This window comes from Myxine glutinosa, chromosome 5 (genome assembly GCF_964187855.1).
Source record: "Myxine glutinosa chromosome 5, kmMyxGlut1.1, whole genome shotgun sequence".
Classification (NCBI taxonomy): domain Eukaryota; kingdom Metazoa; phylum Chordata; class Myxini; order Myxiniformes; family Myxinidae; genus Myxine; species Myxine glutinosa.
In genome coordinates, this window is record NC_136265.1 from 132,718,499 (window position 1) to 132,740,840 (window position 22,342).

General features: G+C 44.2%; 1 protein-coding gene across 1 annotated transcript in view; it reads left to right on the forward strand.

Annotated features, from left to right (window-relative positions):
- The first annotated feature begins 3,791 nt into the window (after positions 1-3,791).
- The window catches only part of LOC144892374 (ribosomal protein S6 kinase alpha-1-like), a 52,911-nt gene continuing 34,360 nt past the window's right edge, over positions 3,792-22,342 (forward strand). The window contains exons 1-11 of the mRNA XM_078778733.1: positions 3,792-3,818; positions 6,092-6,162; positions 6,364-6,420; positions 7,401-7,634; positions 9,037-9,159; positions 9,332-9,384; positions 17,129-17,181; positions 18,815-18,966; positions 20,973-21,059; positions 21,554-21,595; positions 21,859-21,907. Coding sequence (XP_078634859.1) covers positions 3,800-3,818; positions 6,092-6,162; positions 6,364-6,420; positions 7,401-7,634; positions 9,037-9,159; positions 9,332-9,384; positions 17,129-17,181; positions 18,815-18,966; positions 20,973-21,059; positions 21,554-21,595; positions 21,859-21,907 — 940 coding nt within the window. The 5' untranslated portion in view covers positions 3,792-3,799. The remainder of the gene's footprint in view (positions 3,819-6,091; positions 6,163-6,363; positions 6,421-7,400; positions 7,635-9,036; positions 9,160-9,331; positions 9,385-17,128; positions 17,182-18,814; positions 18,967-20,972; positions 21,060-21,553; positions 21,596-21,858; positions 21,908-22,342) is intronic.

Below are 22,342 nucleotides of genomic sequence, written 5' to 3' on the forward strand. Positions count from 1 at the left end.
TGCATCTAGGCATTGTGTAACATTGACGCAGCTTTTGTTTTAATTAAAACTTTTTGTACTTGTTATATACAGACTTGGCATTTAATATGGAATTTTTTTTTTCAGGTACATTTGACGATTGGCTTCACAATCCGGTATATAAGGGTTGTTGCGTTCTGTATTAGTGGAAAACAACTGCTGCACGTCTACAAAAGTTATTGCTGCTTCCCCTGGATATGGTCCGTCAACTCGACAATGCTGTTTGTAATTTAGTGGTGGCTTTACGAAATTCCGGCATGAAACAGCGTGCTATTCCTCGGCAGTATGGCATCACTCAAGGTCAGGTGTCAAAGATCCTGAAACGAAATGCTCAGAGGGGTGTCCCTACTCCAATACCGAGGTCAGGACGTCCCCGCAGAACCACAAGGAGGGATGATCGCCAGCTGCACCGGTTAGTCCGCAATGGCCGTACCAAGTCAGCTAATCGGCTTAGGGCTGAGTGGCAGCAACTGACAAATGTGCCTGTATCCAGAAGGCTAGTCAACCAACGACTGGTTCAAGCAGGCTTTCGTGCCAGGCGTCCCCTGAGAAAGCCACGTCTGACCAGACAACACCGCCATAGCCGATTGCAGTGGGCCAGAGAGCACCGTCAATGGCAGCCAGGACACTGGAATCACGTGATCTTCAGTGAAAAGTCTAGATTTCTGGTCTATCGTCAATATGGCCGCGTCCGAGTGCGCAGACAGGTGCAGGAAGCCTACAACGAAGATTGTATAGTGCCAAGAGTCCAAGCTGGAGGTGGTGGGGTGACCGTTTGGGCTGCTTTTCATGCAGTGGGCAAAACTGACTTGGTTGTTCTGAATGGAAACCTGAACCAGTTCAAGCACAGGGCCATTCTGGAAGAAACATTGCTTCCATTTGTTTGTGCAGCCTTTCGAGGAAACTTTGTCTTCCAAGATGACAATGCACAGCCTCATCGTGCTCGCATGATCCAACACTTTCTTGCTGACCGTGGTGTAGAGCATATGGAGTGGCCTGCCATGTCCCCGGATATGAATCCGATGGAGAACTTGTGGGCAGAATTAACGCGTCAAATCGACCACTTGGACCAGCAGCCGACCTCTGTGAGTGAATTGCAGCAGGCTATTGTAACTGCATGGCAAGCGATTCCTGTCCAAACCTTGGCAAATCTCATGAACAGCATGCCTCAACGTGTACGTGCTCTCCTGAATGCTCGTGGGGGTTACACGAAGTGCTGAACTGTAATTTTACTGTCCGTAATCCCAGTCGTAATTTAACTTTTGTTTTTGTTTAAAAAATTTTTTGGCATATGTGCAAAATAAAGAGATACTTCTGGAAAACGCACAGAAGTTTAACACAGTACTGTCCGTGAATTGAGTTCGATATCAGTTCACATCACTTTCAAGGATCAATTTATTTGCTGCGAAATGTCAAATGTGGTTTTTGTTTCTTTTAAAGGTCACATTAACAAAATCTAGAATAATTTCAACATAATTCCAATGAACTTTTGGTTCTAAGTCATCTTGAAAAGTAAGTTCACCCCCACAAAAATAAATTCCATATTAAATGCCAAGTCTGTAAATAGACTCACAGCTGTAATTGCTGTCAAAGTTGTTTCCGCCAAGTATTAGCTCAGGGGGGTGGACACTTATCCACACCTCAAGAGGGTGGTAGATGGGATGCTAGTTTAACCTCCCTCCGTGGGACCGCACAATTATTGAACCACCCTGTCTGTGAAACACCGGGATCATAATTTATAGCTTGGCTGAGTTGCCAACCCAGGCGAGACGGCCACGAGGCGAGTCTGCGTACATCGAGAGCTCCAGGCCATCGTGTCAGCCTGCTTTTGGATTGCTTGTTCTTAAATAGAAATATCGCTTGCACTCTATCATATCCTGCGAACGAAGTGCGAATCTCCCGAACTGCGAATCCTGTTGCGGATCTCCCGAAGCCCGTCGACGTTACAAAGGGGGGGTTAAACCCCTTTTTCCCCTCGGGTCTTCGTGTCCACGGGGCTGAATCGCTACTTCCGCAGTGAGCATGAAAAAGGGTATCGGGTCGACGCCGCACATACCTTTGACCCACGCTGCCACGAAAACGGGAACCGGACCTCGCACAAGCCACGCTAATCGAATACGCCCGAGCGGTGTACGTATCACGTGACTCGTGCCGTTACTTTTATTGAACCCGATTCGAGCGGTTCTATTCGTACGATGCTAAGCCAATTAATGGAAAGGACGGGAACGGTCAAATAAGAGGAAGAACACAGTTTATTTATAATGCACAATAATCAGGATAAAGGAAAGGGGACACAGCAGATGCTTAACAGTTTTAACTTATGTCCAGACAAAGGGCCCACTCACTCACGCGGGGAAAAAGAAGGAAGGAAGTTCACGTGCCTTGCCGTCGGTTGCTCCGGGACAGCTCGCCCGGCGTGGCCCTCTGGTGGTCACGGCACGTATGCAGGAAACGCAGGCAGGAGGAGATCGCGCGTCTGTGGCCCGGAATGGGTCGTCTCCACACAGCGCGATTAATACAGCTGCAGAGCGCAGGGCACAGGGAATGTTCGTGTACAACGAGACTATTACAAGCAGTTCGAGCAGTTACAAGCACCCCGACTCATTCAGGAGCTGGGCGATTCTGACGCGTTCTTGTCTGCTGCAGTTCTCTCTCCGACTTCTCTGCTTGTTCGGGCCAAACTCTGACTCAACTCTCGTCTTCGTGCGTTCTCACGCGGGGGGCTCGGGGCAGGGTTTTATGGCCCCGCCCCAGAGTCTTACCCGAATGTTCCATGCTCCGCCTCCCGTTGCCATGGTGAGCCACTCCCCTCGAGCTCTGATTGGCGGCTCGTCGCTTACCGGCCACTCCCCCTGCAGCTCCTCCCTTCGGCCTTGCCAGACTTGTTCAGGCTGAGCACATGGCATGCTTGCCCAATTGAGGCCTACTCACTGGCCTGCTCAACGCAAACTCACACAGCAAAGGCCTACGCTTACATTTAAAAAGAAATAACTGTACTACAGCGAGGCTACATGTTGTGGTGCGTCTACCTACGAGGGGGGTTGTCCTTTATTCCCACAACCGCAACAATATCTTGCGAACGAACTGCTGAGTGCAAGATGTAAAAGTAACAAAAGAGGCACTCAAATCGTGTGGTGATGTGCCCACGATACGAACAAAAGTGGTCAACAACCGAAAAGAAGGAGAGTAGCCGGAAACCGGATCCTCTTATCAGTTCTTTGATTTTCTCTTTCATTTCCTTTTGTGTAATTAATAATGAGACTCCAACACACTGGAAATCAAATGTTCTCTGCCAACTGAATCTTGGGTGTTTGCCAAGTGTAGTCTTATCGGAATAATTCTCATCAGTTGTTTGCTTGGACCTAAATCTGCTCAATACGAATTGTGATCCGTACACACACTACCCAGATACCCCTCCCCCCCCCCCCCACCCCCCCAACCTGCTCTTCCAACCTCGTTTGGCCCATTTGTATTCTGGTCTCAACACTTCCTGCAATCACCTGTGCTCATTTAATCGATGGACTTATGATTGGTGCGGTTCTGTCCAAATGTTCTCAGACAAGATCATGAATGGTGATGGTGAAAGGAGGATGTTGAGGCTCACCTGTTGACTACTTGTCATCACATGCAATGTGCATGTTTATCATGTTGTTTAAAGGTTTTTGACTTTGGATGAGTTTCTCATGCCATATTAACTTGTATTCCACCATCTTGTATCCTTTCAGTGAAGTTGATCGACACCCCAACAAAAGATCCATACAATGACTGCATCGTCCTCGTTATGGAGTATGTGGAAGCAGGTGAGGTTGCTGACGTCATTTTACTGAAAATCCACTGTTTGTGTCTATCAAGTCAACTTTTACTTTGGCAGCAAAATGATTTAGTCATTAGAAAACATGAATTATGATGTTCTGATTGTTGGACCATCTCATTCAGTTCTGACAAATCTCAGTTTCACCCTGTCACTCAGGCACAATTGTCAAAAACAACCAACTGATCTATTTTCCTGGTCAGACACAGGAAGTGGTTCGTTTTCTTGACTTTATAGGCTTCACCATCAGCCATGACGTGGATCACATATCAAAGCTTTCTTCCAAACAGCTGCAGTTTCCATCATTCCAAATAATTCCTTAAACTCATGGCCTACAAGGTGTCTGTGTTGGTCAATGGAGACCTCGTGAGAGCTTTATATTCCACAGGATCCAGGAAACCTGTTTGTGATTGTGCAACTTCTCATTTAGGTGAAGAGATGGCAGCATCACAAACTGATTTGGTTTCTGTTAAATAAGAAGCTCTCAACATGATTATCATGTCATGTGATGAGGCTGAAACACATTGCCAGTTCCTCACATGACAGATGGAGCGGCTCATCTCATTTATGCGGCCTGTCAAAAGACAGAGAGTCTTGAAAGATACTGAAAACTCTCCCGCTCCTTCACTACACAAGTTCCTCCAGTGATCCCCTCCTGGTTATACTCAAAGTGCAGACTTTCCACACACACTTTATGGTTCCTCTTTTCTCCCATTTCTGTAACTGCCCTCTGGAAACTATTCAATCACATTCACCCCTCCAAGATTTATTGCAGGTGGTGCACCACCATCTCATGTCACCCTCTATCCTTTCCTCAATATTTTGTCTTTGCCCATGAACCCTCTTATCATTTTATCCTTCACTTCCAGTGTCTTGTGTCAACCCCCTCCACCCCTCATCTCTCTCCCTCTCTCTCTTTCTCACACACCCTCTTCCTGTTCATTCATTCCCTTACTTGTATCCAGCTGTGGCCCTCCATCACCTTGCTCTTCAATGACCTTTGAGATTGCAAGCGAATTTTTATCTTCATCATTTTGTGTTTATTTTATCAATGAAACCTTCAAATCTTCAAAAACAAAAGATCCCCTCTCTTTTTTTTCCTCAGAAATGCAAAATTCTTCACTCTGCAGACCTGGATAAAACCACAAACTGGTCAAACAAGTGGAACATGTCTTTCAATCCTGGCATATCTCACACTCTCACTTTGTCTCTCCAAAAATACCGCTACAGACTCTTCCCAACTACTTGCTCAACAATCCTCTCAAATAAGTTCTGTCACTCAAGCTTTTGGGTCTTACTATCTGCCAAGATCTTTCCTGGCAAAACCACATTTCCAAGCTGGTCTCCAAAGCCAGTCACCGACTGGGCATCCTCCGTCGTGAGAGGTCCGTTTTGAGCACCTCTGAGCTCCTAATCGTGCACAAAGCTTTCATCCGCAGCTCAATGGAATACTGCTCTCCCCTCTGGCCTGTGCTCCTCCTGTGTGCCTGTGCTCCTGCCTCACACCTAGCTCGGCTTCACGCTGTTGAATCCAAAGGTTTCAGAATCATTGGTCTCTCCAGTGATGAAGCTGATTCTGAGGGCCTATCACTCGGTCACCGTGACCACCGGTTGGTGGTCTTTCTGTCTTCTATCGACTCTTCTCCGGCCTAGCTCCCCCAGCTCTGTCTGTGCTCTGCTCCCCAAATATCCCTGCAGGAGGCACAAGATGTGCCAGCAACCCTCTCCTGGTGAAACTACCAAAATCAAGACACTCTGCTCACGTTCACTCTTTCATTCCTCTTTTCTCTCACCTCTGGAACAAACTCCCACACTCTATTCAATCCCACTTATCCCTCCAGGTCTTCAAAACAGCTGTTCACCACCATCTCTTATCTTACCCCATCCAAAACCTTGATCTTTTCTACCCCCGATAAAACACTCCAAGTCTGACTCTTTGAATCTCTGACTTATTTCCTGTAATTCCTAGTGGTGTTCATTTGCGTTACACAGGTTTCCCCCCCTCCATCCCCCCCCCCCCACTTCCTCTTCCCCCAGTCCTCTCCCTTCCACAGATCTACCACCGTCCCTGTTCTCTGCTGTTTTTGTGCTTGTGTGCTTCCCTCTCTCCCCCTCTTGTCTCCCGCTCCCTTCATTGTATGTTTTATGTGTCTGTGCATGTTTCATGTTTAATTTGTTCGCTCTGCACGAGCCTCGATTCTGTACACACATTTTTTTTATCTCATTACCTTGCCCTTGTATGTTTCTGTCTGCTGTGTACAGGTTCACTCGCTTCCCAAATTCATTTTCTGAGGAAATTTACAGAAAGAAGATTGTGGTTTCCCATGAAACAGGTGAGCAGAAGTTAGTTACCATTTGGAGCAGAGGTTGGAGCAGAAGTTGGTAAAATACCCATTCCATTCCTCATTCCACCCTCATTGTGATGTTTCGTTGTGGTTTGAAATATGACAGAAATAATTGATCTCAAAATTGTAAAATCTCAACAACCACAATCTGTGTCCATGTTTGAATATTTCATCTCCTCCTTCCCCCAGATGGCTGATGCTTTTGAGTACTTGCACGCCCAGAACATTGTGCACAGGGATATAAAGGTAACCAACTGCACCAGTGCAGACCGTGATATGTTCTGCCTGACACTGCAATGAAAATTATTTTTGGTGCAGCAAAGGAAGGAATGAGAGTGGGAAGTGGAGGGGGCAGGAAAGAACAAAATTCATATTGTTGGGTGAAACCTACAATGGACGGAAAGAGGGCGGGATCCGTCACATATGGACCCTTTTTGTGTTCATTATATTATGATTTAAACTTCAAATATAAATAGAAAATAAGAAATCAAAATTAAATACCCATTCCAGCTCGGTTGTAGTCTGTGAAAAAGACAGCTAAGTTGGAATTTGTGTGTAATTTTGATATCTATTCATGGTGGTCCGAGAATCCACTTACACACACTATGTTATGGTCTCTTGTCCATAAATGCTGTTGCACCTTAACCTTCTCCACCTTATTCAGATTATTACCTCATAAGAGGTCTAACACTCTGCTCCTCATGGGATTATCGACAAACTGCATTAAAAAGCAATCCTGGAGAAGATCATGAAATTCCTCCTCTGTACTTTCCCTGTTTCTGAACCCAGTCAGTTTCTGAACCCCTGGCAAATTAATATCACACACAATCAGCACTCTTCCTTCACCACAATACTGTTATGAATTTTGTGGTTGGCATATATATTGATTTAGATTCCTGTCATTCAGCTCAACAAAGTCTCACTTCCTCGCTTCAGCTGCCTCCATATTATGTAAACTCCTGACTGAAATTGATAGAGGATGTTTTTTTAAAACTTTTCTCTTTCTGGAATTTTCTGGAATAAATCAAAATCAAATACCCATTCAGTACATTTACATTTACATCTTTCCTTCAATATAATGATTTAAACTTCAAATACAAATATAAATTAATAAATCAAAATGAAATACCCATTCAGTACATTTACATTTACATCTTTCCTTCAATATAATTTGTCACTAAAGGTGAAATGTTTTTTTAACATATTGATTTCTGTTTATTCTCCAGCTACAAAACGTGCTTTTCAGCTCTTTGTGGAGCGTCAAGGTCATCGACTTCAACATGGCCACACCTTTCATACATGGTAAAAAATTTTACGATGACTGGGCCACACCTGACTACATGGCACCAGAGATCACAGAGCAAGGCTACGAAGGTCCCCCAGTCGATGTGTGGGCACTTGGCATCCTGTTCACGAAATTATTTGATGGACTTCAATTTGATGGAGATAATATTATTGAAGTGAGTATTGTTACCTCCACCACCAAAGGTGGATGGAGGTTATGTTTTCACCCCTGTCTGTCTGTCAGTTTGTTTGTTTGTGAGCAAAATATCTCAAAAAGTTGTGGACGGATTCGGACGTAATTTGGCAGAGAGGTAGCGTATGTGACAAGGACGAAATGATTAGATTTTTGTGAAGATCTGGATTTGGATCCGACAAGTATAATTTTTTAAGCGATTCTTCCACATTGGGAGACAGGGCAAAAAACTATATAAAGCAGAATATCTCAAAAAGTTGCTGACAGATGATTTTGATTAAATGTGATTCTGTATTGTGATTTTCTGGTCTACTCTGGGATACAAAACGTAAACTGTTCACCTGGTGGAGGTATGCTCTCGACTGGGTGCCGTTCTAGTTTATAATGGTGTCATGATTATGAGTGTGGTGTGAAAGGAGATGCTGATGCTAAGGGTGTGTTGCGGGAAGGGAGTAACAGGTGTGACAGGTGTTGGTTTTCGTCTCTGGGTGGCGCTGTGCAGCTGCTGCCGCCCTTCAACATCGACGAGTAGTTGGATGTGCTGCAAACTGTATCGATTTATTGAAGCGTTTGCATTCTTTCACTCATGGAGGATGACTGTTCACACATCTGGTGGGATATCTCGTGAAGCTCGCTTATAGTGCGGCTAAAATTTGCGGCCGCGAAAGCCATGAAAACACAAAGTACACAGCAGTGAATGTACAGCACTGTACTTACTGCACATTATAAGCAGGTCATGCTCTCGGCTCGTATAATAAGTTTTTTGCATTTGTCTAGCTGCTGTATGTATGGCTGGTAAAAGATGGGTTTTATAAATGTGTCAAGCTCGCTGCTTGTGAATTTTCTTTTTATGCGCCCCTGAAAAACCACGAATTCGTGGAACACGGTCACGAATAGGAAGGGAAAAAACTGCGATTTCACAGAACACAGACACGAAAAGAAAAAAAAACCGTGTATTTGCGTTTTTCCACGAATAGAGAAACGGTGAATATGTGGATTTTATCAACCGTGAATATGTGGATTCTGCGAATTACGGAACCGCGAATACGTGGATTCCGGGAATAGCGGAACCGCTGATAGCAGTCACACACGTTGTTAGTCCGAGTCCAAGTTGCTATTTAGTTGTTAGTCCGAGTTGTTGTTAATACCTAATATCCAATTATTGAGTTGACAGGGTTTCTTTTTCAGCGAAGAAAAAAACTTTTGTGTTGTGCACCATAACTTATTTGATGAATGAAAATGTATTTTATTAGTTTTGAGTCAAACCTTGGTTATTGCATCAATGAGTGCTTGTTTGGAATGTGCTTATTATGCAAATGTTAGTATTCGATTGCGACGATTGTTTGGGATTTGGGTCAAAATACATTTGTTTTACTTCTTTGCAGATGTCATATGGCAAAACTGACTTCAATGTGGAAAACAGTCCACCAACCTTTGCAAGGGAAACATTGGTTTCCTTTCTGGCTGCGATGCTTCGGGAGGATCCAATGAAGAGGCTCACTATGACGGTGAGGGATTGATGCAGTTTTCATATGCAGTTTTATTTGCATGAACAAGAATGTTCACACATGCTGGGGTAACTGACCTCCTGTTATTGTGGATCAAAATGCAATTGCTCACCAGTGGAGGTGTTTCTTGATCGTGTTCATATTTGATTCCAACACATCCATTGTTTTGCAGGAGATTGCGAACCACACATGGTTCAAGGAAAATGACCCGATTAATATTTGCAGGTAAGCGGCACTCATTTTGTTCTGTTTTTACATCTTCCATTGTTATTGTTTCTCTGCAACATGGAGTATCATGGAAGAGCATGGTGATAGAGAGCGTGAACTGATAATAGGGCAGCAGGGCAAGTCTTGAACAAAATAAACATGAACTTCCGTCCAGGTCACGGATCACCACAGTCTTAATGGCTTGAATTGTGCCATGTATCCTTCAAGTTTATCAAAGCTAAGTGTTCGGACCAGATCCGTTGTCTCTCCATGTTTGTAGCTCTGCCACCATCGGTGGGCACAGGTTATGGAATTTCACTCCTGTCTGTCTATTTGTTTGTTTGTCTGTGAACAGGATATCTCAAAGAGTTGTGCATGGATTCGGAGAAATTTGGTGGAGGTTTGAGTGTGTGACAAGGATGAAATTTTGGTGAAGATTCGGATCTGAGATTTTAAAAAGTGATTCCCACCATTGAGTGATAAGCTCATGCTAAATCAGATATATTGCAGAATTGATTCAAATTTGATGAATATCCCAATACCAATACGATAATTTTTTAAGTTTAAGTGATTTTTCACCATTGAGTGATGATGCCAAAAACGATTTTTAGCATGATATTGTGGACGAGTTATAGCAAAACCAGGTGCATGATTTGCATAGGTGTCAAAAACAAGCCAATTCCATTTTGGTTCACGTCCGGAATCGGATCCGGCCTATTGTTGGGATACAAAACATAAACTGCTGAACCTTGCATAGGTATTGGCTCTACCGAATGCCCTTTCGAGTCTACTTATCTATTCTTCACCAGTCTGTTTGTCTGTCCGTTCAGGAACGGGCTTCAAAATCAAGTCACCACTGTTTTTAAGTGGTGAAGCCGCTTCAATATAGATGGCTATGTTCGTAAGCCTAAATAAAGAAGAAGAAGCTCTTTTTCATTCTAAAGGTTCCAAAGGGTAATTTTAATTGGTTCGAAGGTGCAATTCTGAAGGTATCTAAAGGATAATTCCAATAGGTTCAAAAGGATAATTCTAAAGGGTTCTCAAGGCTGGTTCTATCGGTTTATTATGGGAAATTTTAACGGATTTTGTGCGTTTCTCGGCTTTGCCAATTTCATATCAAAAATGCCAAACTGAACTGCTTCCTTCGGACTGGTGCGGTTTTTGTTTTTGTTTTTTTCTCTTTAAAAAGTCAAATGTTTTCCGATTTTTCTCGGGATTTGTTTGAGTCGAGTCTTAAACTTTGTCAGCAGCAGTGAAAAAGGATATCACAAAATGATGACATCATAAGAATAAATCGTGCAAGAGCCCAAAATGCTTTAGCTTTGTGAAGCCTCAAAGCACGGAACTTTTAAATATTAATAAAATCAAAACCCGAGTCCCCACAACGCACCGGTTTTTACGGCGTCGGGCAAAGCCGTCTGGAACAGTGTTTGTCTGTCCGTATGTATGTATGTCCTTCACAAAAGTACACAAATCAGAGCTGAGAATCTGGTCACATGACAGGGATGATGTGATGTGATTATGTCTGTGATGTCATTATGGTGTACGACGGCTGACTCCACACACCGCTATTTTGATTTAAAATGCCATTCAGGACAAACATATTGTTGAACCTGTCATATATCACAATCACTATGCTCTACCTTAAAAAAAATTTTTCTCTGTGAAACACAAACAAACCGATTGTTTAAACGACTATCAAATGTCGAAAGCATAGGTGTTATGGGTCTTCCAACAATAATACGTATAGGCCTTAGGCTTCATCCCTTCAGGGCTCGCCTTCAGGCCGTTTCAGACAAATTAGTCCAGGTTTCTTCATGAAGTAGTATCGTTTTCATAATAATAATAATAATAATAATAATAATAACATAAATAAAAATGATACAGTAAATATAATTGTAACACTGCAATCCCTTTGTCGTGACTGCAAAGTTACTGGATTGAAGCACTGTATGGTTCACTGATGACTCAAAACATATGGAATAAACCAGTGTATCAGTGCAGTCTCTTTACTTCGATGGTAACAGACAGCTTAGAGACTTACAGTACTTTAAATTTTTTTTAACACTTACATTATTTGCTAACTGGTATCCCTATCCAGGTCAGGTCATACTATCCTCTTCAACTGAAGTGTCCACAAGGCCGGCTATGCTGCTGGTAGACTTTCAATCTTGTTTTCTTCTTAGGAAACACTCGCCTTTCCAAATATCCACACGTGCACCCACTCATGTAACCACAGCACCGATGCTTATAACCTGTAGCGGTTCATGAACACCAGACGCGTTTGACGCCTGAGAACCAACACGCGAGAAAAAACAAAACCCATAAGAATTACCCTTTGGAATCCTGTATAATTATCCTTTTTTCTTTTTTTTTGTATACAGAATCGAGGCTCGTGAAAGAGCTGACATTTATCAAACAAACAAATCAAACAAACAAGCAAACAAAGTGTATAAAAAAGGGAGCGGTAGACAAGATGGGGAGAGAGGGGAGGATGCACACAAACACAACATTTGAGAGCAGGGACATCGGGAGATGTGTGGGAGGGAGAGGGCTTGGGGGGAGGCAGGATAGGTATAAAACGCAAGGACACCAAGGACTTCCAGGAAAGAAGTTGGTATTTCAAAAAAGTGGATTTGGGGTGAAATTAGCGGGGGTAGAAAAGATCAAGGTTTTGGATTGGGGAAGATAAGAGATGGTGGTGAACAGCTGTTTTAAAGACCTGGAGGGAGGAGTGGGATTGAAGAGAGTGAGGGAGTTTGTTCCAGAGGCAGGAGAAAAGAGGAATGAAGGAGTGAAGGTGAGCAGAGAGTCTTGATTTTGGCAGTTTAACCATAAGAGGGTTGCAGGCAGATCTTGTGTGACCTGTAGGAATATTTGGGGGACAGAGCCCAGAGAGAGCTGGGGGAGCAAGGCTGGAGAGGAGTCGGTAGAAGATGGAAAGACCACCAACCTGCCTGCGGTGAGTAAGTGAAAGGCCCTCAGAGATAGCGTCATCGCGGGAGATTCCAATGATTCTGAACGCTTTGGTTTCAACCGCGTGAAGACGAGCTAGGTGTGAGGTAGGAGCACCAGCCCAGAGGGGAGAGCAGTACTCCATTGAGCTGTGGATGAAAGCCTTGTATGTGGTGAGGAGCTCGGGTGTGCCAAGGAAGGACTTCGCACGACGTAGGATGCCCAGTCGGCGACTGGCTTTGGAGGCCAGCTTGGAAATGTGGTTTTCCCAGGAAAGATCATGGCAGAGAGTGAGACCCAAAAGCTTGAGTGACAGAACTTCTTGGAGAGGATTATTCAGAAAGTAGATGGGAGGGTTGTCCAGTCGGTCTTTTCGGAGAGACATCGTAAGAGTGAGATTTGTCAGGATTGAAAGACATGTTCCACTTGTTTGCCCAGTCTGTGATTTTGTCCACGTCTGCAGAGAGTGAGGAGGCTGCAGACTGCCGATCTGAGGGATGAGGAATGGAGCGGCAGAGAGTGGAGTCCTCAGCAAAGAGATAGAGAGGATTTCCAATAGAGTCAGAGAGATCATTGATGAAGACCAGAAAAAGCACAGGGCCCAGAACACTGCCATGGGGAACTCCAGCCTGAACAGGAAGAGGAGATGAGAGAAACCCATTCAGGGCCACACGTTGACTACGACTAGAGAGGAAGTCCGCCAGCCATGCATGGAGATTTCCATGGATACCAAAGGAGGAGCATTTGGTGAGCAGAGCGGGGTGCCAGACCGTATCGAAGGCACGTGATATGTCGAGGGAGACAGCTCTAATTTCCTGTTTGCCATTGAGGACCTCCATCCATTGTTGAGACAGCAGAAGCAGCATGTCTAGAGTAGAGTGACCTGGTCTGAAACCAAATTGATGATCAGAGATCAAGCCATTGGAGAAGAGGAAAGATTTCATATCCGAAGCAATGATGGATTCCATGACTTTGCTGATAATTGGGAGAAGGCTGATTGGTCTGTAGTTGCTAGGATCTGTTTTTGCCCCTTTTTTGTGTAAAGCGGTGATGTTTGCTGATTTCCAAGCAGATGGCAGTTGACCTTGAGCAAAAGAGAGTGTGAAGAGAACAGAGAGAGGGAGTGAAAGAGCGGAAGAACAGGATTTTAGGACCCGTGGGCTGATGCCGTCAGGTCCAGTTGCAGAATCAGAGTCGAGGGTTGACAGAAACTTTTCCACCTTGTCAGGAGGAAAGGACACAACACGGAGTCCAGGAGCAGCTGGGTCCGACTGGGTACGGTGGGTACAGAGAGGGATGGGTTTGGGACACAAGATTTAGAGGCAAACACAGAGTTGAGGCATTCAGCTTTTTCCCGTGCGGAGTCGGCTGTGTAGCCATTTGAGGTAAGGGAGGGGATGGAGGGGGAAACCAGAAACACCAGAAACAGATTTGACCAGACGCCACCAGGATTTGGAAGAGGGAGACAGTTAAGAGAGTTCGGTCTTGAGAACGGAGAGATATTGTTTCCTGGCTCTCCTGAGGGTGGACACACACTTGTTTCGGGCTTTGTGAAAGGAAATGAGATTTCCTTCCGTTGGATTTGCTTTCCAGGAGACGAAGGCAAGTTGTTTCTGGGCAACAGCCTCACCACAAGATTCCGTGTACCATGGACGGGAGGAAGGGTATGACAACTGAAGACGAGACGGGATAAATCTGTGCGTGAGAGAGAGCAATTTACTTTGGAAGAATTCCCAGGATGAGTTGATGTCAGAGGTGGTAGAGATGGGAGACCAGTCCAGATGATTGATGGCTGCTTGAAGACCGTGCCAGTTGGCCTGAGTGAAATGCCAGACTCGTCGACGCTGAGCAGGCTCCCTGAGAATGGTCAGAGAGATGTCCACTTTAACAAGCACATGATCACATGAGCCGATTGGAGCAGAAGAAGAGCAGCAGATATTTTCAGGGAAGTTGGTCATAACCAAGTCCAGAAGAGAAGATACTCCGTTGACTGAGATCGGGGTCGGGAAATTGACAGATTGTGTCAGTCCCAGTGAGTCGCAGAAGTCCTTTGCTGACGAGCCATGGCTGGTGAGAGAGGTTCCCACACCCAGCCAACTGGCATGGTGACAATTGAAATCACCACATATGAGGAAGAGAGGGTTGGGATGAGTAGATAGAAGTTGGTCCGTATTATCAGACAGCGAGATGTCGATGGAGTCATCACTGTTTGGTGGACGGTACAACACACATATGAACAAGAGGTGGGAGCGAAGGGGAAGCCGAAGCCAGAGGTATTCCTGGGGGTGAGGTGGAGAGAGTGCAGTGCAGGGCGAGTGAGGAAGAGAGTTTTTGACAAAGATAGCAACCCCGCCTCCAGGACGAGGCTCAGGTCTATCATTCCGGAGGAGGCAGTAACCCGGGAGAGACACTAAGGAATCAGAGACATCATGAAGGAGGAAAGTTTCTGTGAAGCAGATCACATCTGGTTTGTCAGAAGCAACCTGTATGGAGAGATCAGTTAAGTTTCAACGAAGGCCCCGGATGTTTGAGGTCCATACCGTTAATGAAGAGGAAGGGGGAGCATCAGATACAGAACAGGGGGGAGGAGGGTTAGGGTAAGATATGGAAGAGGTGGAAGAGGTAGGGAGAGCTGTTGAAGGTGTGTCAGAGATTTCAGAATAGCTCGGAGAAAGGGAAGGATGGGGCGGACAAAAGGTTTGATGGTGATTGGGTGAGGCACAATGAGGTGTTATTTGAGGAGGGGATAGAGTGAGGCAGAAGGTTGGGGGAGATGGAGGTGAGAGTTGGAAGGGGGAAAAAGCAGGGAGGATGCTTTGAGGAGGGGGTTGAGAGGGGGGAAATGGAGAAGAAATGAGGGTGGGGAGATTTGAAGGGGAGGGGGGAGTTTATGAGGGGAGGGGTTAGGGGGGAGTTCACGAGGGGTGGGGTGAGGGGGGAGTCTAGAAGGGGAGGGGCGAGGGGGAGTCTTGGAGGGGAGGGGTGAGGGGGGGAGTTTAGGAGGGAAGGGGAAAGGGGGGGTGATTTGAAAGGGATGGGTGATGGGGAGGATGTGGAGGTGAGGGACAAGGGGAAGGATTTGAAAGGGATGGGATATGGGGGAGATTTGAAGGGGAGGGGTGAGGGGGGGTCTAGGAGGGGAGGGGCGAGGGGGAGTCTTGGAGGGGAGGGGTGTGGGGGGGAGTTTCGGAGGGAAGGGGAAAGGGGGGAGATTTGAAAGGGATGGGTGATAGGGAAGATTTGGTGGGGAGGGGTGATGGGGAAGATTTCGAGGGGAGGGGTGATGGGGAAGATTTGGAGGGGAGGGGTGAGATTGGATTTTAGAAAGTGTACGATTAATGGGAAACGAACATTTATTGCAAAATGAGTTTCTTGTGACCTTCGAGTCAAAATACGTTTAAGGACGCTGGAGGGAGGATGAGTGCAGGAGAGTTTAGGGAATGTAGAAAAGAGGCACTGTAAGAGATGGAATTTTTTTTTGGGATGAATAGATTTGGTGAGCAAGTCGAAAGCAACCTTTTAAAGAAGAAGAAGAAAAAGGTGTTATAATATACGACAGAATACAGAACTTGAGGGTGAAAGTTTAAACATTTTAAAGTTTAACAGTGAAAACTATCTGGGGAAATGGGGGAGAAACACGTGGTCGAAGAACGAACGAACGAATAAGAACGAATAAACGAATAAGAACAACGAATAAGAACAGAGAAGGAAATGTTTTTTTTGGGGTTTTTTTGTTTTTTTTGAGTTGAGATTTTAAACAAGGAAGTAGGCTATGGGGTGAAAAGACTGGGAAAAACAGAGAACGAAAGTTATTTGAGCACAAACGACACAACGCTGAGAGAAAAAACAAAGCCTCAAGGTTGGACACTGTACAAGGCCTCAAAAGACACGACACTAATTAACACGATTATCTATACAGGTATGAAAGATTTACACCGAGAATCTTCCTCGGGACACACTATACGTACACACACCATAAAATAAATACAGTTATAACGAAAATACAAATGGGAACAATTACTTAACTTCGATTTCGATGGAGAGCGTGGACATCTGCAAAAACCCTTTATAAGCCTGTAGAATGATCCCTGGTGTTGGTTTAGCGGTTAGGGTGCCGGCTTAGGATCCGAGGATCCTGGGTTCGAATCCCGGTCGATCGCTGAATTAACGCCAGGGGGGTAGACTCAGCCTGTCATCCTTCCGAGGTCGGCAAATTGAGTACCAGCTTGCTGGGAAGAATGATCCCGGTGTGTACCCCGGTTTAGAATAGGTACACCGTATCCCTGCGCATCGAAGAGCGTGACCAAGGGTTGGCGTCAGGAAGGACATCCGGCCATAAAAACATTGCCACAAACAGGGAACCATGATTGTCATGGGGCCCGCAAGGCTAACCCCCGCTCGAGCGGGGAAAATGGCCTTAAAACGATCATTCATTCATTTATTCAGAATGACCCTTTAGAACTTAAAACTCCCTCGGATTCAATTCCAGGCAAGACAGCTCGGAGGTGAGTGTGGGAGCTTGGGACATGAAAGGGGAAAGAAAAAAATGTGGTTTAAAAAAACACTCTTTGGTTATCTTCACTCCCCCTCTTTACCATGTGACATTTATTGGCTTCATTGTCAACTGTGTTTGAAAATACTTGGGAGGATAGCGCAGCGCAGTGCAGGGTGTGGTTTGCTGTCTGAATGCAGAGAACACAATAGACCAATGCAGTCTGATTATCACCTTCCCCACTGCATTTTTATTGTGACATGAATTTGTGACATTTATTTAATGACAGCTTCACAAAATCTTTATTTTCTGCAGGAATGCTGAGTCTAAATTATCAGATGTATCTGTTGAAGAAGAGCCGCTAACTGGTGAGTTTTGAGAGTTAATATTTTCACTTTTTCAATTTGGTGGTGGTGGCTGCTTGTTCCTCATGACAGTGACACAAACAACTTTCCTCTCATCACAGTAATCTTTCCTGTACATGGTCCAAACTTTTTGTTTTGATCTTCCAGTAACGCCACAGGAGTGTTTCAACAGCGTCACTCGGTCACAGGTGTAACTATCGTGCAGAGGCATCAAATGTGTAATATTTGGCCAAGCTGAGCTGAGCATCACCTCAACCAATACAAAAAATACTGATTGGTAATATTGATGGAAGAGGAGGAAGGCAAGCATTAAAATGAACAGCCAAGAATAGATGAGGAAGTTAAAAATGCAGAATAAACTTTTGAATGGTGATCTGTAAGAGGCAACCTCTGGATCGCAGATGGTACCAGATGATGGTGAGAGAGCAAATCAATTTCAATGAAAATGTAAAACGACATGATAAATGAGTTGGAGGAAAGAAGCAAGTAATAGGTTTGGGTTGGGAAGGGTTAATGCGGTTTATAAATATCATGGTCAGGAGGATGGATGACGTGAGATGGTGGTTAAACTGGGTGTCCCGTCTGCCGGCATTAGGTGTTCAGCGTTAAAGATCACATGGTGTCCTTCGTGAAGAGTAGGCGAACTATCTCTGGCACCCTGGACAAATTCCAAATTCCTGCCATGACCAGCAGAGGGCATCAGCGGTATATCCTCCTTCTCAGCCAATGATCCTTGCTACTCCACAGTCTTGTGCTAAATATGAACATGGAAGAAGACTGCTTTGTCTGGTTCTAAAATATAAATCCCTTTAATATCCATCTACAAACCTGAATTTGCCTTCTTCATTGTTGTCCAACACTGTTTCAGATGCATCTGTGTGTGTTTTTTCCACCATGATTCGTTTGTTCTTTTACTGAAGAGAATCCCCCATTTATATGTTGTACTGTGTCCAAGGCTGCACAGACGCAGCGAATTTACCTCGGAACTGTCCGGTCTGCTTTACTTCTCATCCTGACCATGCACTGTCGAATAAAGAGCTCGTCTTGCTCGTGAGGCCCTGTGTCAGACTGTTTTTGGCTTTTTTGGTTCGACGAAGGGTTAATGCCAGAAATGCCAGCTTCCCCTCACTTCCAACTGTGCAAAGCATATCCTGATCATTGTCCTCCCAGGTGATTCCATCCATTTCATGAAATCAAATGGTGCTTCACAGGTCGTGTGTTTGGTCACAAATGTGTGGTACCTCAGATGGACCTTGTGCTGGGCATTCTGTCTGGTATCATTACCTAGTTTGGAGACATTAAACATCTCTTGGTGTCTTTTATGAAGAGTTGTCAAGTCAACGCCGGCACCCTGAGCAAACTACAAATTACTGACTTTACCCACTACAATCATGTCAGGCCTAGCCAACCAGTTCCTTGAAGACTTGAGCCAATTCTGCATGTTCTCAGCCCTTGACCTCTTACTAGAGGACATGGTATGTGAGCACCTGGCTGGAGAAGAAGAAGACGAAGACTAATTTGTGAAATTGATGTCTAATTTGCACAATGCACATACGTCTCAACACGTGATATTCTGTACATTGAGCTTTTTCTGTCACAATATCCGTTTTATGTTAATTTTGCCTCTTCTTTCCAGGATCTTCTCTCCATCATGGTGAAGATGATGAGAGTCCTTGCAGTGATTACAATACTTGCAGTGATGAGAGTCCTTGCAGTGATTACAATATTTGCAGTGATGAGAGTCCTTGCAGTGATGCGGATGAAGAGTACGATGTGGGGCAGGTCGTGGTAAGCAAGACATTCGATTACCTTTTTGCAGTAATAGTTCGGTTCGGTAATATGTATCGGGGATTCGTTCTGAAAAGTGTGATGATTATCAAAACGTCCTGAATCCAAACAATTTTTAACTCAACTGGACTGTGTCCAGCTGAGTTTTTGTCGACAACTAGTGTCCGTCGTCTGTCTGTCTGTCGTCTGTAAACAATTCGATGTCTACGCTCTAAAAGTCACAAATTTTGATGAAACTTGTTATGCAGCATCTTTAAGACATAAACTAGTTTGGGATTGCATTTGGGCGTTGCACGCCCAAACATGGGCGTGGCAGGGCGGCCATATTGAAATATCAATTTTTGTCAATCTGAGAAAACTAATTGTGGTTTTACTTTTCATGCGTCACTGAAAACTCAATTTTTTCTAGTTTCCTGTTTAAACATGAGATACCTTCAACGTTACTGTACCTCTTTCACACATATAAACTATGTAGTGTGTGGTTCTATTGTGCATATTCTAACCATATTGATATAGACCAGTTGAGTTCAGGTTCCCTGGAACCTCTAGTTTATGCTTCCGCGGACTGTCCAAAGGTCAGAGGGCATGTTCGGTAAAAGAAATCTGTCACTGTTCTGACGTGTGAATCAGTGATGGGATTTTGCCCAAACTTGGTATAAGTGTATATTGTGATGCAAAGATGAACTGATTATATTTTGGCATCAAACGTGAGAAGTGAGGTGATTTTGTGATTTTGGTGAGGTCAGAGGTCACGTTAGGAAAAATGTGATACTTGAGAGCAGCAGAATAAATTTAAATCAAACTTGGTGCAAGTATGAATAATGTGTGTGGAGGCATATCTGTTGATGTCATGACGTCGAAGAGTGTTGTTCTTGTTGTTATTCACATTAATAAGATAAGCGTGGGACTCGTTCCTAACGTCGCCACTTCCCGTATTGTATTTCACTTTTTACCGGTGATATTCCTCTCTTTTTGATTAATGACAGCTGTATTCAAGTACACAAACGTACAGTTGTTCTGTCTACGATTTTGCAATCTCCCAATTTTGTACTTTGTGATGTATTATGGCGTTTCTATCAGTCTTGTAAATTCTGAAAACGTTCGAGAATAAAAGGTATGGTTTATAAAGCGATGTAAGTGTGAGTTGAGGCGACGCAAGGCTGGTAGTGGTGTAATTACGTTACGACATAATTGGTGGAATTGCTATATTAATTTATTGTACCAATTATTTCCTCCTTTTTAGTTCCCATGAGATATCTTCCAGTCGTTGATGTGAGCTGCCGAGTCTGGGTTTGAATTCCAACCCAGCTATGAACTGTCATTCGGGTGTTTCATAGGCCGTGTGATTCATCAATGTGTGTGCCGTCCCTCGGTTGGACGTGAAACTGGTCATCCTTATGCCGGAATTAGTTTGTGGACATTATTTATCCCATGGTGGCCTTCACAAAGAGGAGGCAAACTATCGCTGGCACCCTCAACAACAAACAACAACAGGCATTTTAAGGCCATTTTCCCTGCTAGAGCGGGGGTTAGCCTTGCGGTCCCCATGACAATCTTCTCCATTTTGCCCTATTTTCTGCATCTCTCCTTGTTAACCCCCTTGCCCGCATTTCTTCTTGGACCATCTTTAGCCAAGTCTTTCTCGGTCTTCCCCGTCCTCTACTTCCTTCTACATTCATTTCCATCACTCTTCTCAACCAGTCACTTTCATCCTTCCTCAAAACGTGACCAAGCTATCGCTGGCAAACTATCACTGGCACCCTCAGCACATTTCAAATTCGTGCCCGAGCTTCCTGAGCCAGAGTGGTGACGTGACAAGCATTGTGGCCAAGTATCTGTTCTGACGAGGCGATGGAACGTGAATATGATGATGATGATGATGATGATGATGATGATGATAATTATCGAGTTGATGTGAAATAATCATTTAAACATGGCTTTGTTATAACTGTTTTATTTCAGAAGCACTGTTGTGAAGCTCTCTCTGTTTGTGCTTTTGTTTTCAGTTCAGGAAGTGGGAGGTTATCGACAAAATTGGAGAAGGAAGGACTGGATTTGTTTACAAGGCAAAGAATGTCAACTCGGCAGAAGAGGTACGAGCTTGTGGTATACTTCCTCTGGCTTCATTTCACTTTTTGGGAGAAGGAACAGCACACGGGAGAGCGAGATAGAACACAGAACAGAATATGGTGGAAAACACAGATGGCAATGTGGAGGGACATGACAGAGAGACACATGGAAGAAGGAAGGATGGGAGCGAAGGGATCAGGAAATTCTCCTGCATCTGAATGTGTCTTCTCTCTTTCTGATGAGATGAACGATGCTTTTTCTTTTGCACCTCAATGTTTTGTCCTTCTTCCAATTTGTACCACTCGACGAGATTCACTTGTGGTGTGTTGATGTAATCATTTACCTATTCACCTTTTTATTCCCCGTCTGTGTGAAATTGTTCCTTTCTCTCATTTAGCTCTTCAGTATAAACAGAAATAATAATTGTACATCACGACACACCAACATCATTTGTTCTACTCATTTTCCTGCATTGTACCTGAGATGTTATAATACGATCTCTTGTCCCTTCCTGCAGGTTGCTTTGAAGAAGGCAAGATCTTTGAAATATTCAATGCATGTAAGTTTGTGTTTATGTGGAGATAGTGGTGTTTTAATTGCTGAAGTAAGAACACAGTTTAACCCCTGAACTCTCCTGGCAGAACTTTTGTCTGTGAGACATCTTTGTCTCTTGGCCCCTGAGGCTGTGCGTCTCTGTGTGTGTTACAATCTTGTGGTTATTGTGATGGTGTGATTTAACCTTTATCCAGCATGGAGAAGGAATTTGTATAATTTTTCTTTCTCTTTTCTCCTTCTTTTTGTAATTTTTTTTTTTTTTTGCAGCTCTTGCGTGAAGCTTCGATAATGAAGTTTCTAAATCACCCAAACATCAGTAAGTGTGAATTTTACTCAAACTTAATGAAGTTTGAGTGTTATTTTATTAATAGTATCATGATATAAATGTTTAGAATGGAATACACCGCTTTCTATCAACTTCATTGACTTCAAGAAGGAATTTGATCGCTTCATATAGGACGCCTGTGGAAGATGCTGAGATCTTATGGAATTCCACAGAAGATGATCACTCCAATCAGCAAATTCTCTGAACACTTCTATGAACTCCATGTGCAAAATATTTATTTTTATATAAATAGCCTCACAGCTGTAATTGCTGTCAAAGGTGCTTCCACCAAGTATTAGCTCAGGGGGGTGGACACTTATCCACACCTCAAGAGGGTGGTAGATGGGACGCCAGTTTAACCTCCCTCCATGGGACGGCACAATTATTGAACCACCCTGCCTGTGAAACACCGGGATCATAGTTTAT